The sequence below is a fragment of the Pteronotus mesoamericanus genome, unplaced genomic scaffold (genome assembly GCF_021234165.1).
Source record: "Pteronotus mesoamericanus isolate MK-2021 breed Mesoamerican mustached bat unplaced genomic scaffold, CSHL_Meso_final scaffold_507, whole genome shotgun sequence".
Classification (NCBI taxonomy): Eukaryota; Metazoa; Chordata; class Mammalia; order Chiroptera; family Mormoopidae; genus Pteronotus; species Pteronotus mesoamericanus.
Genome location: NW_026555319.1, coordinates 16,741,259 through 16,760,075, shown reverse-complemented (window position 1 = coordinate 16,760,075; position 18,817 = coordinate 16,741,259). Strand labels below are relative to the sequence as shown.

At 46.5% G+C, this 18,817-nt stretch overlaps 1 protein-coding gene across 3 annotated transcripts in view; it reads left to right on the top strand.

The window, feature by feature from the left end:
• MORC2 (MORC family CW-type zinc finger 2) overlaps positions 1 to 17,521 on the top strand; it is a 39,169-nt gene extending 21,648 nt beyond the window's left edge. The window contains exons 7-27 of one of the 3 annotated variants that reach the window (XM_054594310.1): positions 1,568 to 1,727; positions 1,837 to 1,948; positions 2,460 to 2,585; positions 3,171 to 3,250; positions 3,976 to 4,058; positions 4,592 to 4,677; positions 5,811 to 5,951; positions 6,049 to 6,203; positions 6,323 to 6,451; positions 6,962 to 7,067; positions 7,380 to 7,512; positions 8,736 to 8,810; positions 8,897 to 9,277; positions 9,839 to 9,970; positions 10,455 to 10,509; positions 10,893 to 11,034; positions 11,147 to 11,371; positions 11,466 to 11,559; positions 14,257 to 14,445; positions 14,537 to 14,629; positions 15,734 to 17,521. In XM_054594310.1, the coding sequence (XP_054450285.1) occupies positions 1,568 to 1,727; positions 1,837 to 1,948; positions 2,460 to 2,585; positions 3,171 to 3,250; positions 3,976 to 4,058; positions 4,592 to 4,677; positions 5,811 to 5,951; positions 6,049 to 6,203; positions 6,323 to 6,451; positions 6,962 to 7,067; positions 7,380 to 7,512; positions 8,736 to 8,810; positions 8,897 to 9,277; positions 9,839 to 9,970; positions 10,455 to 10,509; positions 10,893 to 11,034; positions 11,147 to 11,371; positions 11,466 to 11,559; positions 14,257 to 14,445; positions 14,537 to 14,629; positions 15,734 to 15,802 (2,766 nt within the window). In that variant the 3' untranslated portion in view covers positions 15,803 to 17,521. The remainder of the gene's footprint in view (positions 1 to 1,567; positions 1,728 to 1,836; positions 1,949 to 2,459; positions 2,586 to 3,170; positions 3,251 to 3,975; positions 4,059 to 4,591; positions 4,678 to 5,810; positions 5,952 to 6,048; positions 6,204 to 6,322; positions 6,452 to 6,961; positions 7,068 to 7,379; positions 7,513 to 8,735; positions 8,811 to 8,896; positions 9,278 to 9,838; positions 9,971 to 10,454; positions 10,510 to 10,892; positions 11,035 to 11,146; positions 11,372 to 11,465; positions 11,560 to 14,256; positions 14,446 to 14,536; positions 14,630 to 15,733) is intronic. The other 2 variants (XM_054594312.1, XM_054594311.1) reach the window with 2 other exon arrangements.
• Positions 17,522 to 18,817: the final 1,296 nt, after the last annotated feature.

Below are 18,817 nucleotides of genomic sequence, written 5' to 3'. Positions count from 1 at the left end.
AGGTACAAATTCACAGAACACAAATGGAAATCAATTCCCTGGTGAAAAGCTAGGTTGGAATTTTTTCCTTACTTGGTCCTAGAAGGTCACTGTTTTGGATTGTACTGTAGTGCGAACTCAGCCAAGATTTCAAAATAAGATCATTTTTGGCTGGGTAGGAATGTGTCCAAACCAGTTCTAGGGTTGGATGCTATAGGCATTGAAGTTTCTTAGAAACCAGCAAAATCTCTCAGAACTCTAACAGTTTATCACCATGGCACTTGTTAAAATACAGAGGTTTGTTTTCCCTCATCCTGGGCCATCTGATTTGAACTTCTGAGGGAATACCAGCAGGCAGCCATCTGCAGGGCTCCCTGAGAAAGCTGTGTGAGGATGGGACGAAGCACACTGAGGCTTCTGGGGGAGTGGCATTCGAGGAGGTAGGGTTTTTAATGAAAGAGTAGGATTTTTTCCCAGCTTTTTTGAGGCTTATTTAACAAGGGCAGGATTTTTTTTAAACATTACTTAGATGTAAGATTTAATTCCACACATAATGAAGAGTGTATTAAAATGTATGTACAGTTTAGTGAATAGTTACAAAGCAAATACCCTGGTAGACACCATCACAGATTGATGCTAGAAGTCCCCAGTGTGCCCTTCACCAATCAGATTGCTTATTGCAGCTCTGACGGAACTACCTTCAGATGACTTTGTGATGATTATTTTCTTGTTTTTCTTTATAATTTTGTCATTTAGGTATGCATTCATGAATAGTTTAGTTTTGCATACTTACTAATTTTATATAAATGGACTCAACGTAAGTTTTTTAAAAATTTTGCTTCTGCCCTGTAACTTTGTGAGGCTCATCTGTGTTGATGCTAGTAGCTATTATAGTTTGTTCATTTTCATCACTGCACAATATTCCGTTGTATAAATATACTACAGTTTAATTTATCCACTTCGTAGTGGATATTTTGCTGTTCTTACCTGTTTGCTGGTATATACAGGGTCTGGCACAAATAACACCGCTTTTTTATTACAAAATCATAAGCATGTAATTCTGTAACATAACAATGTTACACGTAAACATTCCATACGACATTTTAAGTGAAATGTTCAAATTAAAACTATAAATTATTACGCACATATTATTACCCTACCATCCACACTCAAGTAGGCATTACTTCTGCCAGACCTTGTGTATACAAAAGTTTCTCCTTGGATGTATATCTGGGAGTAGAATTACTGAGTTGTAAGTGGTGTGAATGTGTATTTTCAGCTTCACTAGATAATTGCAAATATACTTTCCTTAGTGGAAAAAATAAAGCTATTACCAAACTAAGAAAATGGCCAGGGACATTCCGAGCAGGGAGCTCCTTTTGCAGGGGCTCCCAGGGCATAACCCAGCATATGCCACAGGACCTAGTGATGTGAGGCTGAATCTTGGGAAGGGGCAGAAGTCACAGAGCCTCTGGTGCCAGGCTTGTGGAGCTTGGGCCTCACTTCCAGGGCAGTGTGGAGCCACTGTGGGGAGGGATAAGATGAATGTACATTTTAGGGGACGTGTCCACCTTTGTTTACTCCAAAGGTGATAGTCCCATTGCCCACCTGGAGTGCTCGGACCCGGGAGCCTGTCACAGACAACATGGAAAAGTTCTCCATTGAGACAGAGCTCATCTACAAGTATTCTCCCTTCCGCAATGAGGAGGAAGTGATGACTCAGTTCATGAAGATTCCCGGGGACAGTGGTAAGTAGGTTTGAGCTTTTGTCGCTTGGAATCTGGAGCTCCAAAGCCACAAGTGATGTGGGAAGGGGCTGGGGATGCCTGGCACAAAGGAAGGATTTCTATTCTCTAGGAACACTGGTGATCATCTTTAATCTCAAACTCATGGATAACGGAGAGCCAGAGCTAGACATAATCTCAAATCCGAGAGATATCCAGATGGCAGAGACTTCCCCAGAGGGCACGTGAGTGTGGCTGGGAAGGGAGGGAAGCCCTGGAAGTGGTATCCATTCTCTCAGTTGGGAGAAGCTCAGGAGGTGACTTAAGGAGAGAGGGGAGAGTTCATTCCCCGGATTTCCTAGTATTAGAGTTTATGGAGCTGAGAACTCTACATCTTGGCTCAGAGCAGAGGGATAAATAGGACAGTAGATCTTCAGCTAAGCCAAAAGAAAAGACTAATGATCCCTTGCGCCAACTCCTTGATTTGACAGAAGAAACTGAGGACCTAGAGAGGGGAGAGAATTACCAGGTCAATGGTGGGGGCTGGGTCAGGTGTCTGTGGGGCACCTGTGCTGGGGACATGAGAGGGGGCAGGATGTGGTGCCCACACTGTGGGAGTACACTTTTAGTGTGGCAGGAGAGGCCAAGATGCAAGGCGGAAAGGTGGAGGACCTGCAGGAAGGCTGTCCTACTGTATCCTTGATGAGGCTGGTTGTGGGGCGGGTGATGGCACCCCTTTGTTCTTGTCACCTCCAGAAAACCTGAGCGGCGCTCATTCCGAGCCTACGCTGCCGTTCTCTATATTGATCCCCGGATGAGGATCTTCATCCACGGCCACAAGGTGCAGACCAAGAGGCTCTCCTGCTGCCTGTATAAGCCCAGGTAGGGGCCTGCCCACCCTGGCCTGCTGTTTCCCTTGGGCCGAGGACAGAGCCTGGCCACACTTCTCTAGGGCACTGTTGGAGTGGTGCTAGACAAGATGCTCTAACAGTGTTGACTGCATTAGGACCTTTAAGCTGCCTGTGATTTACTGTGGGGAACATCTGACTCTTGAGGGGAGGGACGGAGGGGGTCAGTGGGCTGTAGAGATTGGCTGGTGAACCTGATAGAGTGTCAGAGCCCTCTGTGATGTGAAGAGCGCCCTGCCTGGCACAGTTAGCTGTCCAAACCTCCTGGCAAAGCAAAGCAAAGCAAAGGCCCTGGCTAATTACTGAGGTTTGTTTATGCTGTAGGGTTAATGACACTTTGTGAGTAGTGAGGTTGCTTTTCAAACTGTATCAGGAGGCAGAGGGCAAGTAGAATGAGTTGAGTCTTTTCACTGAAATAAGCTTGGCTCTGACTTAGCATGAGAGGCCCAGGACAGAGCAACTCGGGAGGAGGCCAGAAGTCAGGGTGCTTCCTGAGCTGCTTGGGTCGTCGCCCTGCCCCCTACTGTTTGGGTCCTTAGGTTGCTTTTCCCCTATTCAGGATGTACAAGTACACATCAAGCCGTTTCAAGACTCGGGCAGAGCAGGAGGTGAAGAAAGCTGAGCACGTAGCACGGATTGGTAATGTTGCCCTTGTGTAGGAGGGCTTAGATGGGGGTCGCCTGGGTACACAGCTTGTGGCCAAAGTGAGATCCAGGAAAAAGCTCCATCCAATATCCTGAGGCAGTTCCTCCTGCACCCCTCCCTGCTCTGGCAAATACTAGCATTTTGTCTTCTGACTCTTTTCTCTTCAGCCATTTGTAGGAACTTACCTAAAACAATGTCAACTGCTGGGCCTGCCCAGAGTGAAGAATCCCACACTGTCCTTTGGCCCATGTAGTTGTGAAATTGGTTTTTATGACTCCAGGGCAAAAATCTCAAGGTCTGTCATGATAATAGGACTTCTTGGTTGCTTAATGGAGAATGATTGGCTGAAGATTTTGATAACTCGCAGCTCCTGCTGAGGGTTTAGTTTGGGTTGCCTTTGGCAGTTTTTGACCTGTTTTGATTCATTTGTAAAGTTTGAAAAGCATGCCTCAGGTATAATTGTGCCAGTTTCCTTCTACCCTGCTTGATTTTCCTTTTTGAACTGAATGTGCAGTCCAAGCAGGAAGGTTGCTTACCAGCTCACCTGTGCCTTGATAGTGTGTGTACATGTACACACACACGCACACACACACGCACACGCACACGCACACGCACCACTGACCTTGTCCTAAGTAGGGGCTGCACTGTGGGATCCAAGCGGGGATTGCCGAGACTTTTGAACCTTTGAATTCCTTATCATAGTTTCTTCTGGGTTTCAGCTGAAGAGAAGGCCCGCGAGGCAGAGACCAAAGCTCGGACATTAGAACTACGCTTAGGTGGAGACCTCACACGGGACTCCAGGGTAAGGATCCAGACCTGTACAGCTCTTCTCCAGCATTTCTGGCAGTAGGATCCAAGAGCTGGCTTGCCTCAGCCCCAAAACGGTTATGAAGCCGTTGCCTGAAAGCTGAAAAATGGGGTGGTTTGGTGTTTCCCTAATCACTGTTGAACACACTGTATGGCACAGTCTTGGCTAATCATTTCAGCATCCCAATAACCATATGAGGTATGAACACTGTTAGTATCCTTAGTTTATAGAAAGAGAAATAGAAGCGAAAAGTATTACTTGCCCCAGGCCACACAGTGGTAAGGGTCAGAGCAATTTGCTGACCCTCTCAGTCTGACGCACACCTCCGTAGCCTGTGGTTTCAGTAAGTCTGGTCAAGCAAAACACAGCTTTTGAGTTTGTCCCCATTTTCTGTAGAAAAGAAGTAAATCTCCAGGTGTTGTTTTGCTTCCATGTGATTTAAAGTAAGAAAGTTTTAGATATGTTGTAATATTCCCTGCTATGGCCTAGAGCACCTGCCCTCACTGGGTGCTGACATTTGTTTCCAGGTGATGCTGAGGCAAGTCCAAAACACAGCCATTACCCTGCGTAGAGAAGCTGATGTCAAGAAGCGGATCAAGGATGCCAAGCAGCGGTGAGTGCCAGGGCTAGTCGCTGATCTTTTAAAATTATGGAGCTTTTATGTTGATTTTTGACAGAGTTTGAGGAATTCCTCCTCACCCTGCAAGTTTGCCAGTCTGTCACAGACATTGCTTTGAGAAAGCCATTTAAGCTGTAATCCCAAATGCTGGTCAAATGTCTACTGTAGAACAGTTTTTTCCTAGCTCAGTTCTTTCTTAAGCTAGGAAAAGGCAGGGCAGTGCCAATGCCTGGAGTTGAACACCATACCTTTTTCACTGGCATCTGTCTATTTGTGTATCTTTCCTCCCTTCTCTCCACCCTTTTCCTCTCTCTCTCCTCTTTTTTTTCTCCTCCCCATTCCCTCCCTGCCTTTCCTCTCTTTCTTTATAAGGACTATAAAATGTTCATTGCATAAAGCTTATAAAATATAGAACATGTAAAAAATTTTTAATTTGGATATAATTCTGTCACCTGGTGATACATACTTTTTTTCTTTTTTTTTAAATCTCTGGCGACAGTTGTGGAATAATGCCATAGCTTGAGTTTTGGACCTTTTTCATCTAGAATGGGTGTTTGTCCTGGCTCATTAAAGTATCTCCCTGTCCCACCTCTATGTGTGGAGCCTCTCTGGGATCTGGACCTTGAATTCCTGGCTTGCTTGTGGCCTCCTTGTCACAAGCATAGGTTTCAGGTTTCTTCCATTGGAGTCAGTCCATTGCTTATCCATCTGTTTTTTAGTTTCCATGATTTTGTTGACATTTATCACATGATTGTCTCTTCTATCACATACATGTTCATTGTTGTGAATTTTTGCCTTTTCAAAATTACTGTCACATTAGTGAAGTAGGTATGCAGAAAACCTTTTGTTTATTTACCACGTAATTCACAGAATGCAGCAGTGTCATAGCATCCCCTTCATAACTGAATACAACTCTGATTTGTATTTGAAGCCAAAGTTGTATGCTTTTAATTAGGGGTGCTTAGAGTCACTGCACAGTGTCTATCCCTGTCAGGTCTAACAGGTTACATACTGATAAAAAACCTTTTGCTAAACATGTCTCAACTTTAAGCTTAACACATTTTAAATACCATGGTATTCGTGTGTTAATGGGTTGATCTACTAGAATTTATCTTTTGTCTTCTCAGAGCACTTAAAGAACCTAAAGAACTAAATTTTGTTTTTGGGGTCAACATTGAACACCGGGATCTGGATGGCATGTTCATCTACAACTGTAGCCGTCTGATCAAGATGTATGAGAAAGTGGGCCCACAGCTGGAAGGGGGCATGTGAGTACTGCTCAAGGAGAGCTTCCCAGCCCAGGGCAAATGGTGGGAGGATTTCAGCCAGTGGAATGACAGAGCTATGTCTTCTTTCTCCATGTAGGGCATGTGGTGGGGTTGTTGGAGTTGTCGATGTTCCCTACCTGGTCCTGGAGCCTACACACAACAAGCAGGACTTTGCCGATGCCAAGGAGTACCGGCACCTACTGCGAGCTATGGGGGAGCACCTGGCACAGTACTGGAAGGACATTGCCATTGGTAATGCCATTTCCCTTCACCTCCAGCCTTATGCTACTGTCACTCACTGCCTGAGGGAGTGAAATTGGGAAGAGGGAGAGGCTGTCTTCTAACAAGATGTGTGGGTGTTTGCCTTCCAGCCCAGCGGGGAATCATCAAGTTCTGGGATGAGTTTGGCTACCTGTCTGCTAACTGGAACCAGCCCCCATCCAGTGATCTGCGTTACAAACGCCGAAGAGCCATGGAAATCCCAATCACCATCCAGTGTGGTGAGTTGGTGGTCAGAACCTTCTTCTGACTCCTTCCCATCATAGTCCATAACCATTTTTTTCTCTGCATCCCCATGCTGGCCTTCTGACTGGACTGATGTTTATGAACTCAGGGTCCCACTAGGGATATGAGTCTGTTTGGTGATGGCCCTGGAAGCTCAGTCATAGGGCCGTGCTGAGTTTCCCTGGTCCCTCCTGATTGAGGCAGAAAGTCATCTAACCTGCCAGGCTTCACTTGGTTTGGTACTACATTGTTTATAGTGTGAGTGATGACTGAGCCAGGGTCCTACTGGAGGATGGGGAGGGGCTAGGAGCATTCTATCCTTGCTGGCATCACTGTCCCAGAGAAGAATTACTGTTCTGTAAGAGAGGCACAATTAGAACCAGAGTGAAGGTCTTTGCATGGAAAGTCAGAGGGGCATCTTTGCCTTGGGCCTAGCTGAGAGCATCCTGAATGTAGGTATTGTTGGTAGGCGTGGCTGACTTTGGGGGCTGATTTCTGTGTCACAGATTTGTGCCTGAAGTGGCGGACACTCCCCTTCCAGCTGAATTCTGTGGAAAAAGATTATCCTGACACCTGGGTTTGCTCCATGAATCCTGATCCCGAGCAGGACCGGTGAGCACTTTCTTCTAACAAGGAGATTGTGGGTATCTCCATCTGCCCACCGTGTTTTTTCCACTCCTTGGGCAAATAACTTACTATGCTTCTTGAGGTCAGTGCTCACATCTTTACATCTGTCTTGCTGCACATAATAACTGTCCTGGAAATAAGAATATTTGTGTCCTGCAGTGAGTATTAATTCCATGCACTGGGAATTCTGAGGTGGTTGCTCTCGTGAAAGACAGTATGGGCTGCCTGAAGAGGAAGGACCCTGCCCTACCTAGAGCCCTGTTTTGCCACAGCCTCCTTAGCACCTTCTCTGTACAGGTGTGAGGCTTCTGAGCAGAAGCAGAAGGTTCCCCTAGGGACATTCAAGAAAGACCTGAAGACACAGGAAGAAAAGCAGAAGCAGCTGACAGAGAAAATTCGCCAACAGCAGGAGAAGCTGGAAGCCTTGCAGGTGCGCAGGCATGGGCAGTGGGCAGAGCCAGGCCGTGTCAGTGGTCTTTCTGGGATGGGACAGGGACTCTTAGTGGCTCCCTTTTTCCTGCAGGCTCAGTGTCACCCATAAGTACTACCAGAGATTTCCAACTCCAATCTCCAGGCACGCTGGTACTCAAGTGTGTCTGATGATTCTTTTAAAAAGACAGAGTATTTTGTTTATATATTAAAAAGTGGTCCAATTAATTTATGAATGTTTGAAAACTCCAGAAAATGAATATCATACCTTGGAGGTAACCACCATTAACTATATATTCTCCCGTTTTTTATGACTGCCTGCATATACATAAATATATATATATATATATATATATATATATATATTTTTTTTTTTTTTACAAATATGGGGATCATGACGTCATATGATACATACATGTATATATCTTTTTAGATAATGTATTTTTAGTACATAATTATTTTCTTTGGGATAATTTCTAAAAGTGAATTTGAAAGACTAAAAAGGTTTTGTAAAATTCTTTAGCTTTTAAAAACTATTTCCAAATTACCCTCCCGAAGATCGATTAATTTTTATTTTTCACCAGCAGTACATTTGTTTTTAAATGTTTCTACAAATTTGATTGGCAGAGGTGTACATCTTATAATTTGAATGTAATAGTTCTAAAATTGGACAATTTTTCACGTGTCTTTTTACATTTCTTTTAGAATTGCTTCTCTTATTTCTGTTTTTGTTTCCCCTTTGTCAGGGTGTTTTTTTTGTTTTGTCTTTTCCTTTTTAAGATCTATTTGTGGTATCATCCCTTTGTTGTTTGTATTACAAAAGCTTATTGCTTTCTGGCTTCTGTGTCTGTGTAGATGCTCTCACTGACTCAGACATCTTATGCATGCCTCCCTGTTTGCTGAATCCTACCTTTCCTTTGTTGACCTTGTTCATTAGGCTTTTCCCACCTCATTTGGGCTTCTTATGGGAATTTAGGCCAGTCTTTCAATTGCTGGGGTAATCACATAGAATCCTGTCATTTGCTAATGGTGTAGTCTGTGGGTATTTTTTTGTTTTGTTTTGTTTTCCCAGTTAGAATGGGAGGCTTGTAACAGTAGGACTGTGGCCCAGGTTTGTTTGTTTATTTTTTATTTGTCCACTGTCCTAGACAGCGGGTTCCAAAAAGAGTTTGCCTTATTGTACCAAGATAGGCAAATAACCTCATCATCATGTTTTCCCTGCAGAAAACCACACCCATCCGCTCCCAAGCTGACCTGAAGAAATTGCCTTTGGAAGTAACCACCAGACCTACCACTGAGGTAAAGCCCAGGGGCTGGAAAGGAGCTTTTTCTTCAGGTGTCTTGTTCTAGCATCAGTGTTTTCACTCTTTCTGGACCTCTTTTAGGAACCTGCACGTAGACCTCAGCGTCCTCGGTCACCTCCTTTACCTGCTGTGATCAAGAATGCCCCGAGCAGACCCCCTTCCCTGCAAACTCCCAGGCCAACCAGCCAACCCAGAAAGGCTTCTGTCATCAGCAGCACCCCCAAGCCTCCTGTCCTGGCAGCCCGGGAGGAGGCCTGTACATCCAGGCTTCTCCAGCCACCTGAAGCACCCCGAAAGCCTGCTAACACTGCAGTCAAGACTGCGCCTCGGCCCGCGCCTCCAGTGCAGCCACTGTCACCATCTCTACTGCCCAACTCCAAGAGCGCTCGGGAGGTCCCTGCCCCGAGAACCATCAAGACTCCAGTGGTCAAGAAGCCCGAGCCACCTAGTAAACTTCCCCTGGTGAGATGCCTTTCCTTCTGCAGCCCCAGCCCATCCCTAGTGCTGTAAGAGTGGAGTTGGGCAGTGTTCAAGCTGTGCTGGGGGAGCCCGGGAGGAGATCACCTGCTGCCCCTGCTGGGGGGAAGTCTAGAGAGCCGAAGGGCCGTGATCGGGGGCGTAGAGCAGTTTGATTCTTTATCCAGGGAACTTTTTACTGCTCCTCTGAGGTTTGGTTTGCCGCAAACTTGAAGTGCCTCCACTCATTTCATGGGCATAGGTTGGTAGTCTGGTGACAGACATCCTTGCCAGGCTGCAGTAGTGATTGGTGTGTCTCAGGGAGCTCACAGCTGGCTGGGCAGGCAGGCCAAGTATGGAGTGAACTAAGAGACTTCCCCTGTGAGAGCTTTGAGCAAAGGTCCTCGTGGGCACGGGCCCGGAGATGGCTGAATACTGAGTAAGGTTGGGGTGCTCAGCCCTGACATCGGCTTACAGGCTTCTCTCTGAAGCTGCTTTAGGCCAGATGGGATCTTCTTGCACTTCAAGGGCTGACTTGGCTCCTTAATATTTCTGCTATTGCTCTAGGCCACCCCTGGTCGGAAGCGGACTCTTGAGGTTTCTGATGAGGAAGAGGCTGAGGAAGAGGCTGAGAGGAGGAAGGAGAGGTCCAAACGGGGCAAAATTGCTGTGAAAGAGGAAAAGAAAGACTTGAATGAGGTAGGTGGTCAAAGTGAGGGTCTCAGATCCTCCTTCCCCAGGGTATCCACCGCCTACCCGCAGTCTGTGCCAGCTCCATTTGTGCTCTGTGACATGAGCCCTCCAGAAGCCTAGTTCACCTTTGAAGGACTCTTGGTCACAAAGAAGACTGGAAACATGCTGGGTAGGATCCTGAGCGAGAGTGGCCTCTGGCTCTAGTCACAGGTCTGAGGTCACATTGGTGCAGAACAGGGAGGCTTGACACCCCTTGCTTCCTGTGTCTGTGACATCTGCCCCTTGCCTGCTATCTTGTTTATAAAAGTTACAGAAGGGTAGATACCTAAGGTAGTGGTTTAAGGAGTGGCTGTCAGCCAGGCATGGTGATTTAAACTGCTGTGTAACTCAGCACAAAGGTGACAGCCGATGACCCTGGGAAGCCAGTCATGCAAATTTCTCCTCTTTGGGGACCCTGGGGAATGCCTCTGACAGACTGTTCTCCTTGTAGCTCTCAGACAGTGCTGAGGAAGAAGACTCAGCTGACTTCAAGAAGGCTCAGAAAGGTGAGTTCTGGGATGTACCTGGCAGTCTGTGGCGGAAGTGGGGCATCTCAGCCAGCAGGTCAGCTTATCCTGAAGGCTTATGGAGGCTTTGCTGGCCTTGGGCTTCTGTGCTACAGTGGTTCCAAGTCTAATCCTGAGAATTCTGCAGAAAGCACACCCTTGTGTGTATTTTTAGCACTTAATTCCTTGGTGTTCACCTCTGGCAGTCACACATCTTGATGCTCTTTGGATTCTAGGGTCTCTGGGCTTCATGTCCCTGGCATAGTGCAGGCAAGCACCTAGGGGTTCTTGTCCCTGGAAACCCTGGGACAGCCTTTCTCTAGATGTCCCTGACTGAGCAAAGGACTCTAGTTTTCTGATTTCTACCTCATCCCCATTCTCAGATAAAGGACTGCACGTGGAGGTGCGTGTGAACAGGGAGTGGTACACAGGCCGTGTCACAGCTGTGGAGGTGGGCAAGCATGTAGTGCGGTGGAAGGTGAAGTTTGACTACGTGCCCACAGACACAACACCAAGAGACCGCTGGTAATGTCTGCTTTAAGAGGCTGGGTTGACAGAGCTGGCCAAGGCAGGGGGAAGCTGTATGCCATCTGGGGAGCTGGGGATACATGTGACAGAAGCACTGTATCCTCTCTAGGGTGGAAAAAGACAGTGAGGATGTGCGGCTGATGAAGCCTCCTTCCCCGGAGTACCAGAGTCCTGACACTCAGCAGGAAGGTGGAGAGGAGGCTGAGTCCACAGTGGTCCAGCAGGCTGTGGTCGTGACAGCCCCCTCCACTTCTGATTGCGTCCGCATTGAGCCTGACACTACCGCCCCAAGCTCCAACCATGAGACCATCGACCTGCTCGTCCAGATCCTCCGGTGGGTTTGTCATCCTGCTCCGAGGCCAGCAGCGGCTCTCTACCCCTCTATTCCATTCTGATTCCCTATCCCTATCCTCTTCTTTCTTGTTTAGGAATTGTTTACGGTACTTCCTGCCTCCAAGCTTCCCTATCTCCAAGAAGGAGCTGAGTGCTATGAATTCAGATGAACTAATATCATTTCCCCTGGTGAGTCTGGCCTGACCTTTAAATTTGCACTCTGTATGCCCTCTTTGGAGCTTGTTGTGTTTGCCAGCTCTCAGCTGTGTGCCTCCCAGCCAGCTTCCCTTTCTTACGATGAGAGAATGGAAGAAAAGACTTTCTGTTGTGGAAAAAGAAGCGTCTCAGACCCATGAGACCCTGGGCCTGAGTCCTCACTTAGGGACAGTAGGCCTAGTTTGACATTTTACAATAAATACATCTTTTTTCCTTTACCCCAGGCAACAGTGAAGAACTTAGTCTCAAAGTTCCTAAAACTTGTCTCTCAGAGGGACTTTTATATAGAGAAGCTCGTGATTTGTGAAAATGGGCCCTGAGTCTTACTTAATTTAACCCAGCAAATGCTGACGTGGTACCTGCCCTGAGCAGGCCCTCTGCTGGTAGGGAGCACCAAAAGTCCTGCTTCCAAGGGGCTTAAGAATCAGTAGAAACTGAATTTTTACCAGGTAGCTGGATGTGAGTTGGAGAGCAGTAAGCACTGTGGAAAGTGGGCAGCCTGGGAGAAGAGGAGAGGGTGGCAGGCTCTTCTCATGTGAATAAAGTCTCAGAAGGATGAAAGGGCATGTAGGAGAAGTCAAGACAGCGGGTAGGGGGTGAATATTTAGGCAAGAAGGGGGCCAGAGCGCTAAGATACGATTCATTGTAAATCTCCAGTCTTAAGCGCAGTGACTTAATACTCTGTATGAAATGGGAGAGGCAGCAAAATGTTTGAGCTGATGGAATTGTCAGTCTGAACCATGTCTAGGGCAGGGGTCAACAAAGTTTTTCTGTAGCAGGCCAGTTAGCAAATATTTTCGCCTTTGTGGGCTACATAGTCTCCAGCAACTACTCATTTCCTCTATTGTAGCCTGAAAGCCACCATAGACATTACATGAAGGAAAGGATGTGGCTGTGTTCCAATAAAGCTTTATTTACAAAAACAGGCAACAAGCTGATTTGGCCCATGGGCCATAGTGTGCTGACCCTGCCCCTAAGAGGGTAACTCTCATAGCAGCATGTTTGGGTGGGATGGGTCAATGGGAGATAGAGGGACAAGGAGGCAAGTCCAGTTGTAAAAGATCAGAGGTGAGGGACTGAGAATGGAAGCCAGAACGGTAGGAGTGGACTGGAAGGTGAAAGGGCCATGTCAGAGGTTGTGGACAAGATGGTCATTGACTGTAGGCAAGTGGTGGGGGAGGAGGCGGAGGCCACGTACTTCTTTGTGTCTCAAGCCTGAGGGAATTGAAGGTTCATGACAAAGCTATTAACTGGGAGCGAAAGCAGAGTTTTCATCAGAGAAAGATGGTTAGTTGAGATTTAATTGTGTCAGGCTGGAAGTACTGGCACTAAATTTCTGGTGATGTCCAATGGGCAGGTGTTGAGTGGGGACTAGTACTTGGGGGTGGGAAGGTCAGGCTGGAGATGGGGATCTGGGAATCATCCCCGCTTAAAGTGGGATGTGTTTATGGTAGGAATAGCTAAGTTTTCTAGGGTGGTTTTTCTAGAGAAGAGAAATGAAATTGAAACTGCAAGATTGTATATTCAAGATGCTGGACCCTCTTTTGGCAGTTACACTCTTGATAAGCTTTTCCAGAGAGAAAAACATGGGGTTTTATCTCCATTCCACTTTAAAAAAAGGAAATGAGGCTAGGAATGGAAGACACTAAGCCTCTGAGAGGTAGAGTCTATTGTGATAGAGCACAGATTTGAACCCAGTCCCTCCTTAGAACTCCTTGGTGTCATCTCGAATCCCTGTGAGATAAGAGGGGTGGTGTATACTGGGGAAGCTAGAAGATGGTGACACTTACTAAAGCTTCTTGGAAAGCTCCACGCCTTAACTCTTGCCCTGCAGACCCCAGGAACAAACAGCTGATAGGCTGGCTGGGGTGGCCTGGCATTTTCTTATCAGTCAGATTTGTTGCTTTAGCTTAAAGTAGTTGCCAAACTCAAGGCAAAAGCCTGGAGGCTTTGGGATCTCTGCAGTGGGCTCAACTGCTCAAACCGAAACATAGGAGCTTCTGAGCCTAAAACAGCCTGTTAGCTTTTCTTGTAAAAGGAGGTATATCACCTATGCATCAACTTCATGCCCTCCTGATTGTAGTGTTTAAAATAACTCAAACTTTACTTTTTTTTAACATCAGGGACACAAGAGAGTCTAGTGTTCATTATGTCTTTGTCAGCCTAAATGATCACCTTTTTTCCCACAATGTTGGACCAGGAGTTGCATAAAGTCCAGAGGGATCTGGCAAATACTAGATTAAAAAAAAATACATCCATATATGTACACACACACACACACGAAGAACTGCTTATGAATGTATAATTATTTTAAAATAAAAAAATTTTATTTAAAAAAAAACTAATATAAATCCCAGTCAGGTTCAAGACATCGTATACTAAATTTTAATACTTTGGAGCACGTTCGAACATTGATTTTGTGCTGCCAAAATAATTATTTTTTTATAGTTCAAGCGTAGAACTTGAAGTTTCTTTTGCCATCTTGGTTTAATGGGATAACATTCTGAATTGTAAGGTAAATGACACACAGTTAAATACTTGCAGTAACACTTTTAAAAATAGTAGTCAGGAGCTGCCTGGTGCTAGGTGGCTCATACATCCTCATAGAAGTAAATAAACGCTGGAGTTGGTAAGACTCATGCACCAACCCTCTGGCTTCCCTCCTTACAGAAGGAGTACTTCAGGCAGTATGAAGTGGGGCTTCAGAACCTATGCCATTCCTACCAGAGTCGTGCTGACTCACGGGCCAAGGCATCTGAGGAAAGCCTACGTGCCTCTGAGAGGAAGCTCCGTGAAACAGAGGAGAAGCTGCAGAAGCTGAGGACCAACATCGTGGCGCTCCTGCAAAAGGTGCAGGAGGTGAGCCAGGCAGCCCTCTCATTGCAGCTGGACCACCTGGTCTCTAAGGGAGGGGGCTTGGGCACCTCTCGCTCCCTTCTCCCACTCACAGGAATCTGTGGTTCCAACCTTGGCTGCACAGCATCCTGACCAGGCGGGCTGGAGGTGGTGCGGCTGCCTGGGCCTCATCCCAGCCAGACCCACGGTATCAGACTTTTGCCCTTGTTTTAGACATTTTGATGTACAACCTGATTTGAGAATCCTTCAAGCCATAAAATAGAAGTTCTCACTTTTCCAGATGACGCCCAGATGGGATTGGGTGGCCCCAAAGTGGGGAATGCCCTGTAGGGTCTCAGTCCTTCCTTCAGGCAGTAAACACTGGGGGCCTGCTCTGTGCCTGTCCTGTGGATACCCAGTGAACCAGAGAGGCAAGAAATAGTCCCTGTTCTCACAGTCTGACACTCCAGTGGAGGAGATAGAATTATTGGTGGTGGGAAGTGCCATGAAGTAGATGGAATGAGAGACTGGAAAAGGGGAGGCTGCTTTACTAGAATGCTCAGGGGTGGTGTCTCTGAGGAGGTATTTGAGCTGGGAATGGAACCAATCATACGAGAGTGAGTGTGAATGCTTCTGGCAGAGAGAAGAGCAGGACCCTAGACCTAAGGCAGGGAGATGGGGACTGTAGAAGTTGTGGGGCCTGTACGAGATGGGACGTTACTAGAGGGGTTTGGCATCATCCAGTTTATAATCTAAGACACTTAACTCTGGTTGGTTGTAGGAGAGCCTGGAGGAGGCAGAGGTTAGAACCTGGAACTCCAGTGAGGTTCCCACGTTTGTCTGGGCAAGAGATTCTGGTGGCCTTAACCTTGGATGGTGATAGGAGGGTGGAAAGTAGGCAGACCTGTAATATCTGAGGGAAAGCGAGGAAACAAGGGTGATTCTTGTGGTTTGTCTTGAGCCTATGGGTGGAGGGAAGGTGGTGGCCTTTTCTGAGATGGGGAACAGCTTGGGACAGGGTGGTCTAGGTGTGCTCTTTTGGATGTGCTGAGTCTGAGAAGCCTGCAGAACATCTAAGGCAACCTGAAACTTGGGGTAGAGTCAGGGCAGAGGCAAAAATCTGGGCGTCATCTGTGTGCAGAGGATTGGGGTGGGAGGGGGATGATTAAGGGGACAGGGCTAACAGCTGGGGGCGGGAAGGAGTGGAGGGAGAGGAAGGCACTTGGCTCAGCCCCATAGGCTACAGGAAGGGTGGGGAGGCAGGCCTCCCACCACCTTATGATCCCCAACTGACTGCGCTGCTCTGTTTCAGGACATTGACATCAATACCGATGATGAGCTGGATGCCTACATCGAGGACCTGATCACCAAGGGGGACTAAGGGGCTTGGAGCCAGAGATCAGCTCCGCTGCTCCTCAAGGCAGAGCTCCCGGGTGCGGGGGGGCTGTTTCATTAGTGGGTTGGTGGACTTAGTTTGACACACATGGGACATTTGTGCTTTTGGAGGGAAAAATACTCTGATTCTTTGAATCTTCCTCCCTAAGTTTATAAATATTTATTTTTTAAAAGAAACAAGATGCTGTGCCTGCTGTGAGACTATACTCTTTTTTTTTTTGTGACTCTGGGGCAAAGGACAGAGAACCAGAATGTCAAGCTTGAGCCGCTTCTCTCAGCTCCTGGCTCCTCAAGATGTGGCAAGTCCGGCACCATCCAGAAGTTGGAGAGGCTCTAGGGGCAGGGCTGGTTTCTCTCTGAGATGATATGAATAATGTTGGGATCTGAAGGATGGGGAAGGAGAGAGCCCTCTGGAGTAATGCTCCTCTAGGTGTTCTGACCCAGGGGACACCCAAAGGGGCCACGGGTCAGAAGGAGGCTTGGTAATGAGTGGCTCCTGTCTCAGGTCAGGGGATTTAAATAGCTTGGAGAAGAAAGATCCTCTTACTCAGCCTCGCCATCCACCACTGAAGTTCTCACTGCTGGAGTGATCTCCTCAGTTAAGCATTGACAGTGAGGTTTCCTGCCTCAATAACTCGAGGTTGAGGAGTAGAAAGATCTGACACTGGTCAGACTGTTGACCTGGATATTACACCGAATCTTTGAATTACAGAGGATTTCTTTTAGGAACGGACACTGTGTGTGAGAGAGCCCCTGATACTGGTGTGGTGGTGCCCTCGGTCCACGGTGTGGCAGGGTCTAGAGGGCCTGTTGCTTTTTCTTATACTGCTTCCTCTCTGTTCTGCACCACCACACCCAGTCAAGGTCCCTGCTGTGGGGCAGATGGAAGGGAGTCTCTGAGCCACACTCACCCACAGGCACAGGAGGTGGCCTCCGGGTTCTCCTGAGGCATAAGATGCCTTTTCTCCTGTCCAGTCACAGCCTCCTAACAGCTGTGTCCCTCAAGCGACTTCTCAGGGTCAAATACAAAAGCAAGAGTTGCTTTAATAGCTATTGGAAAAGTTCTGGTTTGGTTTCCCCCAACTCTCTTCTCTCCTGTCTTTTATTTGGGGACTGTGGCTTTCTGAAGGCCTTGTACAGCAGTGGCCCACATGCTGCCCTGTGAGGTCTGCATAAGACTAGGAAGCAATGGAGAGGAAAGCAGGCCACACTAGAATCAGGAGACTTCATCCACTTGTGCACATGGCCCGAGGCACCTACGGCATGTGGATTTTGGACTTCCCTAAACAAAAGTCCCTGGGAGAGGGTTGTCAGGGGGAAATACCGCCGAGACCGACCCTGACTGCTTCCTCTGAGAGGTTAAGAGTCTTGGGGTGTTTTGAACTGGTGATTCCTCCCCTGTCCAGCTTGCTCTCTCCATCCCAGGCAGTATGTGGTCCATTTTTGCCCCCAAACCTGTTTAAAAGGAAGTTGGTTTTGCATTTTTATCAGAGGGTAATACTCAAAAGTTTTTTATTTACACACCTGTTATCAAAATGCAATACTATAAACTTTTACTGGTAAGACTCCTGAACTCAGTCTGATTTCTTCTCTTAGTAAAATCCAGCACCTTCCTTTTCCTCATTGTTTCCACCATGATATCTTTAAACTGTCTTCAAATTCTTCATCTCTACCATCTTCATTGTTTTCTATCTTCATCTTCAACACCCACAAAAACGGAAATACTGAATTTCTTTAATGTTTTATTTTCAACTTCTGGATGTGACCACTGTGCTGACTGCAACCAGGACAGTTCCTGCCATTTTCGGTGGGAAGATAAAATGTCCCTTCCTTTGCTTGGTCTTGGAATAGCTTGACCTGCCTGGGAGGAGGGAGGTGGTGTGGCTGGTCTATGGCTGGAAGTTAGCTACTTAGTTCAAGGCAGCAAACAGGAATGAGTGCAGTAACCCTTAAGGAGTAGGCGGGATGTGAGTTTTTCTTTAGTCTTTTTTTTTTTTAAGTGACACGTAAAAATTCTAGCAGTACAAAAGGCTGGATCTTGAAAGCAAGGTTTCCTTCTATTCTGATCCCCATCTTTCTCGAGACAGTATCCATCCTGAGCACAGAAATATGCACCCATTTTGTTCTGTTTCCCACTTAGTGTATCTTGGAACCTGTTTCAGAATTGCCCATATGGATCTATGTCATTCTGAACAACCATATAGCACTTCAATGACTTGGATGTACTGTCACTGAATAGTCCCGTTTATAAACATTTCTATCTTTAACATTTATGAAAAATGCCATGATGAATGTGTATATATTCATTAACTCATCTGTCTGCATATAGGGTAAATTCCAAAGAGAAATGGCTGTCAGATGGTGGATGTATTAAAAAATTTTAAGATGCATTGCAGAAAAGACTTCCAATTTCAACTCCTACCAACAATGTATTTCCCCCACCCACTTGCCAGCATGCAGTCTCTTCTTTACTAATCTGAAAGGTGAAAAGTGATGGATATTTGAGTTGTTTTGAACTAGTTTAAGTGAGATGGAGCGTCTTCATTGACCAAGTTGGTTTTCTTCTTGTATAGACTGTAATTCTGTATCTTGGTTAGGGACTCTACAAAAGAATTGTATCAAAACAAAACCAAAATGGCCCATGGGTTGGGATTAAAATTAAAAACCCCACTTCAGAGTTGAAACTGTTTATTACCAGATCAGGACAGGGTTTTTGATGCTTTGCTTACCAAAGGAAGGCATGGGTTTATAACAGGCTGAGAAAAACTTCTCGTACCTCCTTTATATTCATCTGAATGACAGTGCTTTCTGGTTCCTCTTGCCTCCAGTTCCCTAAGTCTACATGTTTCAAACCTGTGGTTCAAGCTGTGTTGGTCGAGAGTTCACAGCTCTAGGACCCATAAGTGTTTAAGGCTGATGAATCTCAAACTTGCCATTTACATAAAACACAAGGTTTGGCCTAAGTGGGTGGTGCCTCCACTGGCTACTTGTCCCTATTGGA